The 14,339-nt window shown below is 42.5% G+C and overlaps 1 protein-coding gene across 1 annotated transcript in view; it reads right to left on the reverse strand.

Annotated features, from left to right (window-relative positions):
- Nucleotides 1-11,627: 11,627 nt before the first annotated feature.
- WNT16 (Wnt family member 16) overlaps nt 11,628-14,339 on the reverse strand; it is a 28,375-nt gene continuing 25,663 nt past the window's right edge. The window contains exons 3-4 of the mRNA XM_088456135.1: nt 13,197-13,483; nt 11,628-12,589 (exon numbers count right to left, since the gene is read on the reverse strand). Coding sequence (XP_088312261.1) covers nt 12,125-12,589; nt 13,197-13,483 — 752 coding nt within the window. The 3' untranslated portion in view covers nt 11,628-12,124. The remainder of the gene's footprint in view (nt 12,590-13,196; nt 13,484-14,339) is intronic.

Raw genomic sequence — 14,339 nt, forward strand, 5'->3', positions numbered from 1 at the left:
ACTATTTCCAAAAGAGTTGATGAAGTTTCAGGTGATATTTCTGAACAATTAATTGACAGTTTTATTGCTTTTTCCATTGCAATCAATGGGGGAATTCATTTCAACGCGATGTTGAATAGCCATAGGAGGGAGCTCCCGCAGCTATTCAATGCACCGTGCTGTTTGGGTGCGCTAAGGATTTCTTCTTGCACCCCCCTGGGGATGCGAGGAGAAATCCGACCAAAGTGCCGGGCACGCAGCTGTTTTTCTGCTTAGTGCGGGGCTAACAGCCGCGCGGTTGGCACTTTGGTCAGACAATGCCGGTTAATGCCCTTGTTAAGGTGCGATAGGCGCGATAACCGGCATTCTCCGACCACACAGCGCACTAAATTTAGTAGCTCCGGGAGCTCGCTCACGGCGCTATTCAATTCACGTTGAATTGAATCGCCCTCAATGAGAGAAAAAACGTAAGAGGCGTAGCACAGTTTGCTTACTTTATCAGTGCTGTTGAAATAACTGGAGAATTACTAGATCATCTTCCCATGTTTCTTTTCCTGGAGGACACATCTTCCAATATTACAATTCAGTTGTGTGGCTCTCCCAGTGGTGGGAAAGCATAGTGGATTTGTGACTAAACTGTTGAATAAGCAAACTGAAGCATCAGGAAGTGCTTTGCTCAGTGAAATGGATAGCTAGTTTGGCTAATACACAGAGGTTTGCTGTATTCTTGTCATCATGTGTTAATGCAATTCTGGCTACTATGTTGAGAAATTTGAATGTTTTTAGAGAAGACAGGACAGTGAACAGACGAGCTTGATGATAGTAATGGACTTTAGGATTTGGTGTTTATTGTACCTATATTGGGACACAAACAACTTCTGGAAAAAAGTCAGATTTATCTACAGTATCAATGCAGAGCCAGATTAATGGGGAGGGGAAAGTGCCCTGGGCTCCTTCTATCAGCCCCCACCCCAGTCTTTGATTACAGCTGCAGAGCAGTGCACTACAAGCTGTAGAAATTGAAAAGGAGATGAGAGAAGGAGGGTGGAGCCCAAGGCGGGGATACATTGCACTGTACTGTCAATGCCTCAAGCATTGAACAGAGAAGGGGAGGAGCAGCTGCAGTGTACAGAGCGTTTAAGGTAAGAGGGAGGGAGGACATTAAATTGTCTGTATGTACTGTATAAGTGTGTGACTGCTATTTGTGACCGTATATATGTGTGTGTGACAGTATGTGTATATGTCTGTTATAGTATGTATGTGAAAGACCATGTATGTGTATGACAGTATGTATGTGTATATGTGTGTGACTGAATATATGTACATGTGTATGTATGTGTATATGTGTGTGACCATGTAAATGTTTTACTATGTGTGTGACAGTATAAATGTATGTTTATATGTGTGTATGCACACCCTGCAACCATCACGACTTAGGTGGGATAGTTCTCTTTTTCAGGTACTGTCCCACTCGTTGGCTGGAGGAAAAGGTTGGGAGGGTATCTCTCAACTGCTGGGCAGCCCAGCAGCTTGGGGTGTGGTATACATACCCCCAGCATCAAGAAATGGGAGCAGGATGTGAGGCCAAAGCTTGTGAATGACGATACGGTCCCCATGTTTCAATTGTTGCTCTTTATGGTCCCCTAGATTAAATGCCCTGGTTCCACCAAAGTCTTAATCCAAATGACTGTGATAAGGCTTTTAAGACAAAACTCAGCATCTAGGAAAGTCATATAAATAGTTGTGATTTGACATCTATTCCTACATGTCAGGTCTGTCAACAGAGGACACTTCTGATGATTTAAGTCAGTAGGGGAGATGTATCAAGGCTTGGAGAGAGATAAAGTAGAGAAGTTGCCAATAGCAGCCAATCAGCTTCTAACTGTCTTTTATCTAGTACAGTCTTTAAAATGACAGAAGCTGATTGGTTTCTTTGGGCACGTTCTCCACTTTATCTCTCTCCAAGGCTTGATACATCTCCCCAAGTGTGACTGCAATGATTAGGAGTTACTTTCTTATTCTGAATATAGGTTTGAAGACTTCAGGACACGGGAAAATGATCTCTCCTTATTCACTTCATTTTCCTTTGACAATGCACACAGGGCTAGATTTACCATAAAGCACTTTTCAAAGCCCCATTAACCCATTCAGAATGCAGCTCATATGAATTAATGAATTATAGAACATTCCAGAAGCAAGGCTTTGGTTTAGTAATAATTCACATTCTTATGTACTGCAAGTTTGTAGTGTGTACGTATTATCACAGCAACTGCAAATGTATTTATACATAGAACTTTGCATCCCATTTCCCAAACTCACTATTTTTCTTATATTCATTTACTATTATTCTCTCCTCTGGTCAGACTTGACTTACATGCTGTGTGACTGCCCAATGGGCATTGATGTTACCAATGTTTATGCTGTTGCACATTGTCGGACGGATATGAGAAGGCAGCAGTGGCTGTCTCTATGCTTAGCTAAACTTTGGAAGGTATTAGAATATTTTAGCAACTGAGGGTGTCATTCAGACCCGCTCGCGAGTGCAGGACGCTCGCAAGTGGGTCGATGTTACCCAAATGCGCATGCGCACGACGGAGGGAGCTCCGTCGTGCGCATGCCCAAGACCCGGACAACGACAGCCAAGCTGTCGCTCCGGGTCTGTTGATTGACAGCACGCCCCCTTTGGTGGGCGTGCCAGGGGCGTTGCTGCCAGATGGAGGTGTTCCCATGGGAATGCCTACCATCTGAAGCCGGCCCCACTGACATCAGTAGTGATGTCAGTGGGAGTGATTTTGGCTCTGATAGAGCCAAAATCACTCCAGGGCTTGCGGCAGCGAGACCCTACCGCAGGGTCTCCGTAGCAAGCCCGATGGTCGCGATGGTCTTGACCATCGCGACTATCATCATGGACGCTCGCATAAGCTGTGGGTGGTAACCCACAGCTATGTGAGCGTCCATAAGGCCGCTCCAAGTTGAGGTAAGAGGGCCCTGATTAAGAGCGAGAGCTCTGGTCAGAGCGTCCGGCTCTGAATCAGGCCCTGAGATCCATGAGAGATCGCAGTTATGATTATATTAGCATAAATCTCTGTATCAGGACCGATGCCCAGTGTTTAGCAGCAATAAAGGGGTCCCTACAAGTGTATTAGCTTAGGGTGTCCAAAACCCTTAATCAGGCCCTGCCTATGCATGAAAGTCGCACTGTGCATAAGCAGTGATTGTTTTGTGATTACTCTCAGGGGATTCATTCGCACATGTGAGTGACAGGTAGTCAGCATTTGGGAGAGATAACGGGGGTGGCTAGGCAAATGCAGGTGTGTCAGAATCGTTTACACGCCATTTCATTGTCGTGCATAAATTAAACATTGTTATCTCCTTCACAGCATGAGAGTTCTCAGAGTGACAGGAGAGACGCAGTGTTTGAGACAGGTCAGACTTGCTGCGTGGCTGCCCGATCTGCATCAATGTTTCCGATGTTTATGCTGTTGTACGTCATCAGACAAATATGAGAAGGCAGCAGTGGGCGTCCCTATGCTCGGGGAAGCTTTGGAAGTCATTAGCATATTTTAGCAATTGTGATCCATGAGAGAATGCAGTTGTTATTGCATTAGGGTAAATCTCTGAATCAGTCCCCATGACAGTATTAGCCTAGGGTGTCCAGAACCCTTAATCAGGCCCTGCCAGGTATCCTGCAGCCATAGCACTTGCATTCACATATGTGGAGCATGTAACTCAGGCACAAGTGGACATTTTCAGCTGAGTAGGGTATCCACAGTTCAGGGTTCTCAGTTCATGGGTTAAGTAATGTATATATTTTGGGACAAATGGGGGATGGAACCTCAAAGACAATCCCATGCAATCTGAAAAATAAAGGCTTGTGTGAGAGATTTAATGGAACTTGGAAGGAGCTATTACAGGCATATGTACAGTCTGCAGGGTAGGACAGGAAGCGGGCACTCCATCAACTCCTGTGTGCCTGCAGGCAGGTGCCCCAGGAGTTGACCAGCTACTCTCTCTTTGAACTAGCATACAGACATAGGACCTTATTCAGAGTTAGGGCAAAATTTACTAAGCGGCGGTTTGACGGCGGTTTCTATTCTAAGCCCCGGGGGTTTGGTGGCGGGTTCTATTCTATTCTAAACTCTGGGGGTTTGGTGGCGGTTTTGCAGTGGTTTCTAAATGACAGCCCTGTTCTATTCTATTCTAAAATGTGTTTTGATGGCAGTTTTGAAGCGGTTTTGGACTTAGTAAATCTGCAGATAGCAAAACCGCCGCCAAGCCACAGTCAAAACACATCTTAGAATAGAACAGAACAGGGCTGTCATTTAGAAACTGCTGCACAACCGCTACCAACCCTCTGGGGTTTAGAATAGAATAGAAACCCGCCACCAAACCACCGCTTATTAAATTTTGCCCTTAGTCTGAAACACTAGTTGCAATTTTTTCTTAATTTGCTATTTAATTACCTTGAGCATGTGAGAATTTTCACAAATCACTACTTTTTTTCAGTATAAAATGTGACATGATACTGTGGCTGACTAGAGGGCCAAGACCAGGCCTTGATGGGTCTGCAGTTGCAGGTTGTGGGCGTCACAGTCAATATACAGATGTGGCCATGGTGTGGGCATGCATTCACAGAGTGCAACTAAAAGGGCCACCAAAAAGTCTCAGAGCAGTCTCTTGAATGAGTCTGAGCTAAGTGTAAGCGTAAATTTGTTAATAATACAGTAACTGTGTGAAATTTATCACAAATGGTGAAAACATACCCATTTATGCAAAAACCCTAAAACTGATGTAACAAAGTAGTTATACAAAGCACTACACACTTGTTTATACAAATAAAACATAATACTTCAGACTCAGTTGGAGATGGGAAGTGTGCATTTATATTCTAAAGTACTATCATACTAAAAAAGTTAATTTTATATTTGCTTCGCTGAGCACTGCATATTCACAAATCCACTTGGGTACTTATTATCAGCTCTTTCCAGCCATTAACTGTAATGTGATCGCATTGTGTACTGTTATTTTTAACATTTTGTGAATGCATTCTGAAGCCTCGCATCCAGTCACAATCTAGTTTCATCCCCAGTACTACAAGGGAAGAGAGTAGTAACCACAAGGAGGTAGTCCAAGCTCAAGATCTGCATATGCTACTGACTCTGAATTGGTTGCAAAGATGCAAATGTGTAAAAAAAAAAACAAAGAAAGGGGCGCAGACTCACATAATGGACAATTGGTCAAATGTATAGCAGCTCTAATGACATTGGCTGATCTTCAGAAACAAACAATATAGCAAAAGAAAGAGTGCTTGTACACTGTCCTATAAAATGATTCAAACCACCATAGAGAAGAGTAAGTTGAATTTTTTTTAACCTAAAAAAAGACCCTTTCTATGTGTACATGGACTGGTTGTGACTTACCATAACCCATAACCCCCTCAGTTGGTTGTAAAACATCAGGGGAGATTGTTAGACTAGTAGGGTGGAACATGACTCTACAAAGCTTTCTTTTCTCTCTCTTGCAGAAAGGGTTCAAAGCATACTATTGTTGATGGACATTCCGTACTAGAAGAACAGGACCTTGCCCCATGCAAGTCACCTGGTCCTGCAGAAGTCAACAACCCCTTTGCCCAGATCTCAGAAGATGGAGGATTGGTGTGCAGCATATTTTGTTGGTGAAATCAATAGGTAGCATATGAGGGATTGTAAAAGAGTGTTGGGCATTGTGAGATGTTATCTTATCATATTATTTTCTGAAATGTTGTCAGATAACTACTTAGGGATTTTTACAGGAAGTCTATAACAGTGTATGGCAGAATATCCCCCCTCCCCCTCTTCTCTTTGAGGCAGGGAGTTCCAATCAGGTTAAAGTAGCTTTCTAGCTTTATTGTTTCTCTGTTGACAGATCAAGATTTGCCCTGGGCCTCACCTCTTTAAGAATGCAATGATCCCTTTATTGTAGGGGTGGGGAACCTTTTTTCTACTGAGGGCTTTTGATATATATAACATTATTTGCGGGCCTGGTGCAGGCCGCACCCCCTCCATGTGACATCAGAAGGGGACGGGATCACAATCGCCTGTGATTACAGCAATGCACAGAGTATCCTGAAGAGCATCCTGAGGATGCTCCAGGGAGCTGTAAGGGCAGCAGTGTGGCTGTCTGAAGCGGCCTAAGGATGCTCCAGGCGGCACTGTTGCATAGATTCTGGGTGCAGGGTGCCATGCTAGGCACCCTTCAAGCCAGATGCGGCTAGCAGAGAAAAGCTCAGATGGCCAGACCAAATGATTCTGGAGGCCTTATACAGCCCCGGGGCCTGAGGTTCACCATCCCTGCTTTATGGAGATTTTCAAGGATTTAATTTCTACATTCAAACATTTGTTTAATGAACCTGTTAGAATATTTTCTGTGGCATCTAGTATTCAACAGGGAAATTAGTCAGTAGGCCAATATGTGGTTTCTTTTCAGACACTAGCTGCTGAGATGGATTTAGGAGGCTTTAATTGCAACATATTAGCAGTGCCCAGCAGACTATATTAAAGATGAATTGACTATGTGGGACCTTCCTACAAATCTGAATGACGTTATTTCCCTATGTGTTACAGTGGATATTAGGTTTTAGGAAAGGGAATTCTTGAATTCTATGAATGATCATTCTTGTGTTAAGAGCATTGTTGAAGCCTCTGGAACTGTTGATGAGCCTATGCAGGTTTGCAAAGTTAAGCTTTCTGCACAGGAGAGGCAGAGATGATGGGCTAACAGAATGTTCTTATACTGTGGAGAACCCTTTCATTTGATGCACTTATGTGAGAAGCGTTCAGGAAAAGTACAAGCACAATGAAAGTAAGGACGATGTTTTGTTTGGTGGAGTAGTCCTGGTATTCTCTCCCACAGCAAACTAAACTTCATTTGTGCCTCTTTCAAGGTTACCATCAACACCTTCCCTAGCCAAAGTGTTAATTAAGGAAATCTTTAGTTTGGACAGATTTTTTAAAGCAATAGTGTCGGACAGAGGTGTCCAGTTTTGTATCCAAATATTGGAGGGCATTGTGCAAATGTTTTGGAATTTTTCTTCCTGTTACCGTCCCCAATCCAATAGCCAGATGATTGTGTGTCAATTATGACCTGGAGACTTTTCTACGCTTGTACTCATCGCCCAACTGGGTGCATATGCTGCCATGGACCTGACTATGCTCAAATGAATCGCTACCATGAGTCATCTGTGCAGTCACTGTTTTTTTGTGATATAAGTCAGGCACCCAGATATTGAGTTGACAGAAGGTCCCAAAACCAATTTTCCAGCAGTAGCCCTCACGATAAGATCTTTTCCAGTATTCAGACACAGGTGAGGAAGAGTTGTTTTTGCTCCTGGCTAGAGGGACTGGCTTTGACACTCAGTATGTTGGTCTTTTTACCATTAATAGGCATATCAATCCTGTATCTTACAATGGATAGGGTTGGCTATGGCATTGATGACAGATCCTGGATCCCTGCCTAGGACATGCAGGTTATATGCTTGGTGAAAATATTTTATAAGAAGTTTCCAGGTAAGCTGGACAATCGATGTTTGGTGCCCACCATTTAAGGAGTAAGAGATAATGTCACACTCTGCTCTGGCAAGCCTGGTTAATATGGTTTTCAGTGTATACTGAACTTGTCAGTGTTTGTCTCTGGTATTACCTGATTGATGTCCGTAAAAATTCCTCATAGTAGACTTTGTTTGAACTCTGTCTATCCAGTCCACTGGAGTTCTGCCTTCTGTCCTAGAGTGTATATGATATATATATATATATATATATATATTGATTTGCTATAATGTGATTACTTATAGTTAGCTACTGATGCAGAGCAGAAGTTAGGAACCTCAGTTTCCACAATCTATTCTCCTTTTCACATGGACAAGGTTAAGCTTATAGAATTGGGGATATATCTGCTGGCTCTTTCTTTTTACAGCCTGCTTGACTCTGCTATCCAGGCCTGCCGACAGAGGGGAACAATGAGGACATGTGTACCAGGCCCAAAGATTCCCAGGGGCCCCAGTCAATCTGGGCCCACTGATAGGATCTGTCCACCCCCCATGAACCAGATACATTATGACAGGGCCTGCCTGACCCACTACAGTAGTCAGCAGGGTGCAGACATAAAGAGGAGCCCTTCTCCTCATCACCCAATGCAGAACAATAATGTTTTTCTTTTGCTGATTGGTGCAGCATGCGTGATATAATAATGTTACATGCAGCCAAGGAGCCGCCAAGAGAAGAGGAGCCGCAGGCAGAGGCCAATGAAGGAGTGACATGGGAAGGGCTGTAGTGACACTTCGGGTGGGCTGGAGCTGGAGTGACACAGGGGAGAAGCTGTAGTGTTAGAAGGCAGAGTAAACTTCTATAAAGCACCAATTTTCTTTTTAAATAACATATTACTGATACAAATGGTATACCAAATTAGAAAATACAGTTTAATAATATAAAATTGTTAGATCAGGGAAGTTCACATTTTGCCCTGCCCCAAAACTTCTGTTACTATGTATTATCTGGTTGAACATCTGTTGTATGATGATGATATTGGTTATATTTCTACACAACCAGGCGTCTTCCAGAACGTGTGATCTTCTGGTTGAATAGTGAATATCGACTGAAAGCACTCTTTGCCCAGTGGAGGCTCAGTCTTCAGAGGTTCCCTGTTATACAGAAACCTCCATAAAGGTAAGAAAATATTCAAGCCAAGAGGCCTGTACCTACAGAGGAGGGCTGGGAGGCCCCAAAAACGTGTGTATTGGGGCATCAACATTTCTGTTGTTGGCCCTCCTGCTGTCCTCTGATATTCTTTTACTACAGTATTTCCTGAAGCATCTTATTTTGCATTCTGTTGTTGTAGAATACAATGACTCACAATCTTGCCACTGTACTTCTGGCAATCATGCAGCTAACTTCTTAAATATATTTATTTACTAGCCTGTGTTATCCACATCTGTCATCCTAACCAATTGAAGAACTGCAGTGATAATTGAACACAAAGTTGTAGATAAAAGATTCACTTTGGTTGATAACCTGACTTAAAATAAACGAACTTTATTTTGACACAAAAAAAATATGAAAATGAAAATGTAAAAAAAAAATGTATCTATATATGTAACACATAATAACAGTAAGATGTATTTTGCAATATTAAAAAATATAAGTAGATATTATTGATACTAATGGTAAGTTTTCGTGTGTTTTGGGCTGAAAGAACTTGTTTAAAAACTGAGAATTTCAAAATACAAATAAGTATATATACCATACAAGCATTTGGATTCATATCCAGTGCGATAACTGCATAATTTAAATATTTACAAAATGTACATATCAAACCAGTAGAAAAAAATGTATATTACTGTATATGTCTTTTATACATTTCTTAAGAGCTTTCAAAAACTGTACAAAATATTCTATATGAAAATATATAATTAATTTATAAATACAATGGCTTTCAAAATCGTTTAACATGCTTCCAACTTATTATTGCTGCAGTAACAAAAAATCCAAACAATCTTTTCCACCTGAAAGAATTGCTGCCGGTAAAAATGATTGAATTCAGAAACTAAAATGATAAATTGCATCAACTCTATCTCCTTTTACAAAGCAGTCGCTTTTTATTTTAAAACATTATCATTCTAGTTACACCTAAAGTTTTGAATGTATGTATACAATCCCGGACACGTGTGTAACTAGGTATTTGAAGGCCCCATGACAAAAGTTTGTAAGGGCTCCTATGTACCACCAAATGGTGGAAATGTATATGTAACTTTGACAAGGAAGATGGGCCCCTCTAAGCTCTGGGCCCCATAGCAGCTGCACCCCTGCACCTATGGTAGTTACACCTATGATCCTGGAGAAATCAGCAAAACTGCCTTTTCCATCTCTGCTTGTTGCTTCCAGTTTGTTTGTTTAAGGTACAGTATAAAGCAAATTAAGTGTTGGTTGGGGATATCTTCTGGGTTAAAGAATATTGGGGGAGATGTATGAAGCCCAGAAGCGGTATCAGCGCACGTTATGTGCGCTGATACCGCTTCTCCCCGATGCATGATCGGGGGTCTGGGCGGTAAATGACAGGGGCACTATGCGCCCGTCATTATCGGTGCTGCCATCTACAAGATAGCAGCGCCGAGCGACAGGGCCATGTACGAACGGTCATACCGGATTACCGTACGGACGGCTGTAGCTGTCGTTATTGACAGCCACAGCTTGGCGTTAGCCTATCCCCACAGCAGGAACAGCGCTGTCCCTGCTGGGGCTGCTGCCGGCTCCAGGGCTGCACGCGGGGATGTCGCGATACTTGCGAGATCCCGCGCATGCTCAGTGGAGCCGGCCGGGACAGAGACACAGCGCATCAGCACTAGGCTGATGCGCTGCTGTCTCTAGCGGGTAGCGCCGGAGGGGGGAGTTATCGCTCCCCCTCTCCGGACGATGATATGTTCTTACATCTCATCGGTAGTGCTTCCTGCTTCGTCTCGGTAAAGAGGCGAAGCGGGAAGCGTTATAGCGGCACGGTAAGTGCCGCTATCATACATCTACCCTATTGTTTCTTGGAGGTACATTGTGTGGAATATTTAGCACCATCACAGGATTGCACCAGGGAACATGGCTGTGATTACTTGGGGGCACTAAGGAAGCTTATTAAAATGTGCCCCCTGCCTCCATTCCCTTGTCTGTGCAGTGTAGAACATACATTCACCTGAGATCCTATTCCTTCTAGTAAAGAGTGCTGTCACATCACTGAAAGACTCCATGAGTGGAGTGCAGCAGCGCTGGTATATCACTATCCGCCACTCTTACTGGTCTTTAGCCCAGCAGAAGGACAGGCAATGCAGACTGTCAGCTACTGTATGTGACTATGAGCTGTTGTGTAGAAACTGTTTCTTATGCAGGTCTGCTTACTGGAGCCCTGTACAACCAGAGCAGTTGAGAACAGGGATTTTCTACAAAGAGCAGATTTAATTGTTTACAGGGCACGATTCTGAGTCAGACGCTAGTGCGGCCAAATTTGCGTCTGTCACGGCAGCCATCTATGTGCAGATTCTGCTTCAGCAATCATCATTACTATCTTGGCTTGCACCTACCTCATGCTGGGTGCAAGAGATCTGTCTTAAACAGGCATCCCAACTGCATCCGGACACCTAACTGAAGCACTGAAGTCGTGATGAATACCCACCACACTCCCATGACACTCCCATCAGAAACAGCCGCTCCGGGCATCTTGATAGTTGCTGCCCAGTCGCTCCACAGAAACGCCTAAATGCCTATTGCATGTTAGTCTCCATTCACACAAGATGCAACATGGAAGCGCCTTCTTGCTACTTGGGACGCATCGTGCAGCGTGTGCTCACACCATATTTTCTGATTCAGTCGCAGACACAGTCAGTTTGAATTCAGGATGTGCGTCTGGTTTTACAGATGGGTCCAACTCTGAGTCACCCCTTCATGTTACAGCCTAGTATTCATTTAGTCTCAATTAATATTCCAACCAGTTAGTCATTCCCAATGGTGCTGTGTATCGTGTTTCTGGGCGGTCCCTTTGGCACATGTAGCTAACAGTGTAATTGTTCTAAAGTAAAAGGGATTATTTTATATAAACCCCTACATACGGAATGTAGTAGAAACTATTTGCTTTATCCTTGCCAGACATGGACTAATCCGTTACCGTTCTATCATAGGTATTCAAACATATTTACAGTTTTGATGACCCTGTGCATGAGTATTCTATGTGGACAAATGTCACTGGTACAGCCAGCATGGCCTGATTACTCAGAATGATATCAATATATCATAACGGTTAAACATGTAATATTCCTCCTTTGAATACCTGAGAATAGTAATGTGCACTTACAATAAAAATATTCAGAGGACAACTGCTATCGGAAAGAACTCTTCCAAACTGGAGACTATGCCTGGAAGGAGGGACAAATGGTATATACTGTACACTATTCACATGAAATGTGATATCACAACAATCCAGCATCTGTAATACTTATTTGACATGTACTGTATGAGGGATAATTATAATGAACTTTTTGTTTAGTCAAATCTGGATTTTCTTTGTTCTTCTTGGGAAACGGTTCCTAGCAATAATGTAATTTATTCATCTATGAGCTGTTTTCTGTCATGTAAACTTATTTGCATGTGTGGACATCAGTCATGCTCTCACACCGCCTGCAGCGGACATAGCAGCACCACACAAATTTACACTCGCATCTTTCTACATGTCTGATCACATGCGTGTTATAACCTCTCCCACAGCAGAGCAGGTTGCAGCCATCTGCTCCCTCTGAGGTACGGTTACATTCCCGCCCATGAGTCCCAGATATTCCTAGTTTCTGATCTTCTACACAATAATTCGGGGATCGGTTTGAGTAGACAAGATCTTCTTTTCTGACAGGAATCTTACGATGATTTTTCTCTTTCCTTCGGACCTTACTCTTCATTCTGTCTGATAGTTGGATACTGTTTTCATATTTGTCTTTTAGGTAACTGCCAATCTTTTCAAATGAAGACATAGATTTCCAACAGGTTTTTACAGCACAGGAACCAGAGACTCCATGACAGCGACAGTCCACAGTCATTAGCTTAGCCACAGCCTAATGAAACAGACACAGAACTGCAATCAGCAAGAGGAAAGCATTCAGCACATAAGTACATGAAGTCTTTGTGAGAAAAATAATACTAAATGTAATAATAATTTTAATTATTATACCATAGGTAATATATTTTCTCTTGTGTCCATTTAAAATGTATTGAAAACTCTGTCATGGACTTTTCTATCCTCAGTTTACATAACGCACTCCTCAGCTAATGGTGTACATCTTTACAACACACAGACAGGGCTGGCGCTACCACTAGATAAACTTAGGCGGTCATTTGTCTAAAACTCTGTATGATGACATAAGGTCACTCATTCAGTGCTCTTATTCACCCCATGGTACCACATACTAAGCACCAACCACTAACATGGAGGGGCAGCAGCGCACAGACTCTTATCTGTAAAGACTTTTATCTCTATGCTCCTCCTTGTTGGTAATGGGCAGTGCTTGTAGTTGTGGGCTAAGATGTCTGAAATACAAGTTCTCTGTATAAAATAGAGTATAGCAATGTTCACTTATGTCAATTTGATGCCAGATGTTTTTGAAACTGGATTTAATGCGACTATAAATCCTCTGCAAGAAATAATTATGTAATGATACTTACCAGTCTCCCAGCTTCATTGTTATGTAAGTGCATTGCACTAAGAATATCTGATTCCTTTCCAGTTATGTTTTTGTAGGGGGCATCAAGAAATTTCCTGCTGAACCACATTCCATATTGAAGATCATCTGAGCAGCCACCCCAATGCCAGCCTTCACTGGCTGAGCCTCCATTTTGAAGGCTTGTGTCACAGGAGCATTCAGTCATATTCCCAGCACTGCATGCTCTTGTCACTGTGTGCACTAGACCCGCCGCTGTCACTGCAGAGATGAACGCCGTTTCTTTGGTCCCTGAAATAACAAATTTAGCTTTAAACATAGAGTAACATTTCATAGATGTAAGCAGTGCATAATGTTATATGTTTCTGTACAAAGCAGACATTAGGGTTGAGAGGATGTCATTATTATTTGCTGTATCAAAACATTTTACATGGTCATTTAATAGTTTGTTATCAATGATAATTTGAAGTGCCTCTTTTTTTCAGTATGTAATTTCCATGGAAATCTGTGCAGGGCTGACTAAAGGCTACATTATTGGGCAGATGGGTGTGGACGTTAGCATTACTGCCTCACAGCACTGGGCTCCCGGGTTTAAATCCCATCCTGACCCTAACTTTATGGAGTTTGTATGTTCTCTCCACGCTTGCGTGTTTTTCCTTCGGGTACTCGAGTTTCCTACCACAATCCAAAAATATTCTGATAGGTTAATGGATAAAAGAATATAGATTGTAAGCTCCACTGGAGCAGGGACTGATGTGAATGGTCACATATGCTCTGTAAAGCGCTGCAGAATGTGTGTGCATTATATAAATAATCGGTAATAATAAATAAAGGTGCCACTGCTATCCCATGTGGCAATTCAGCAAACTTTTTATTTTCTAATCTTGGTATCTATGAATATTACATGTTTATTTAATTGAAAATATCAGTGAAATGTACTGTAACCTATAGCAAACGATCAGAGAGTATATTTTTTACCATCCGATCAGTCTAGCACAAAATACAAAGTGCACATGATTCTATGTAGCAGGGAAAAGGGACAAATAACAACTCCGTAATAAACATGTTTTTTTTCCACAGTATCTGCTGCTATGCCTGTTAATGCCAATGGGTGTAGTATGTATTATGCGGCCGGCGGTTCAAATCC

Source organism: Taudactylus pleione, unplaced genomic scaffold, assembly GCF_031769625.1.
Source record: "Taudactylus pleione unplaced genomic scaffold, aTauple2 ptg000041l, whole genome shotgun sequence".
NCBI classification, from domain to species: domain Eukaryota; kingdom Metazoa; phylum Chordata; class Amphibia; order Anura; family Myobatrachidae; genus Taudactylus; species Taudactylus pleione.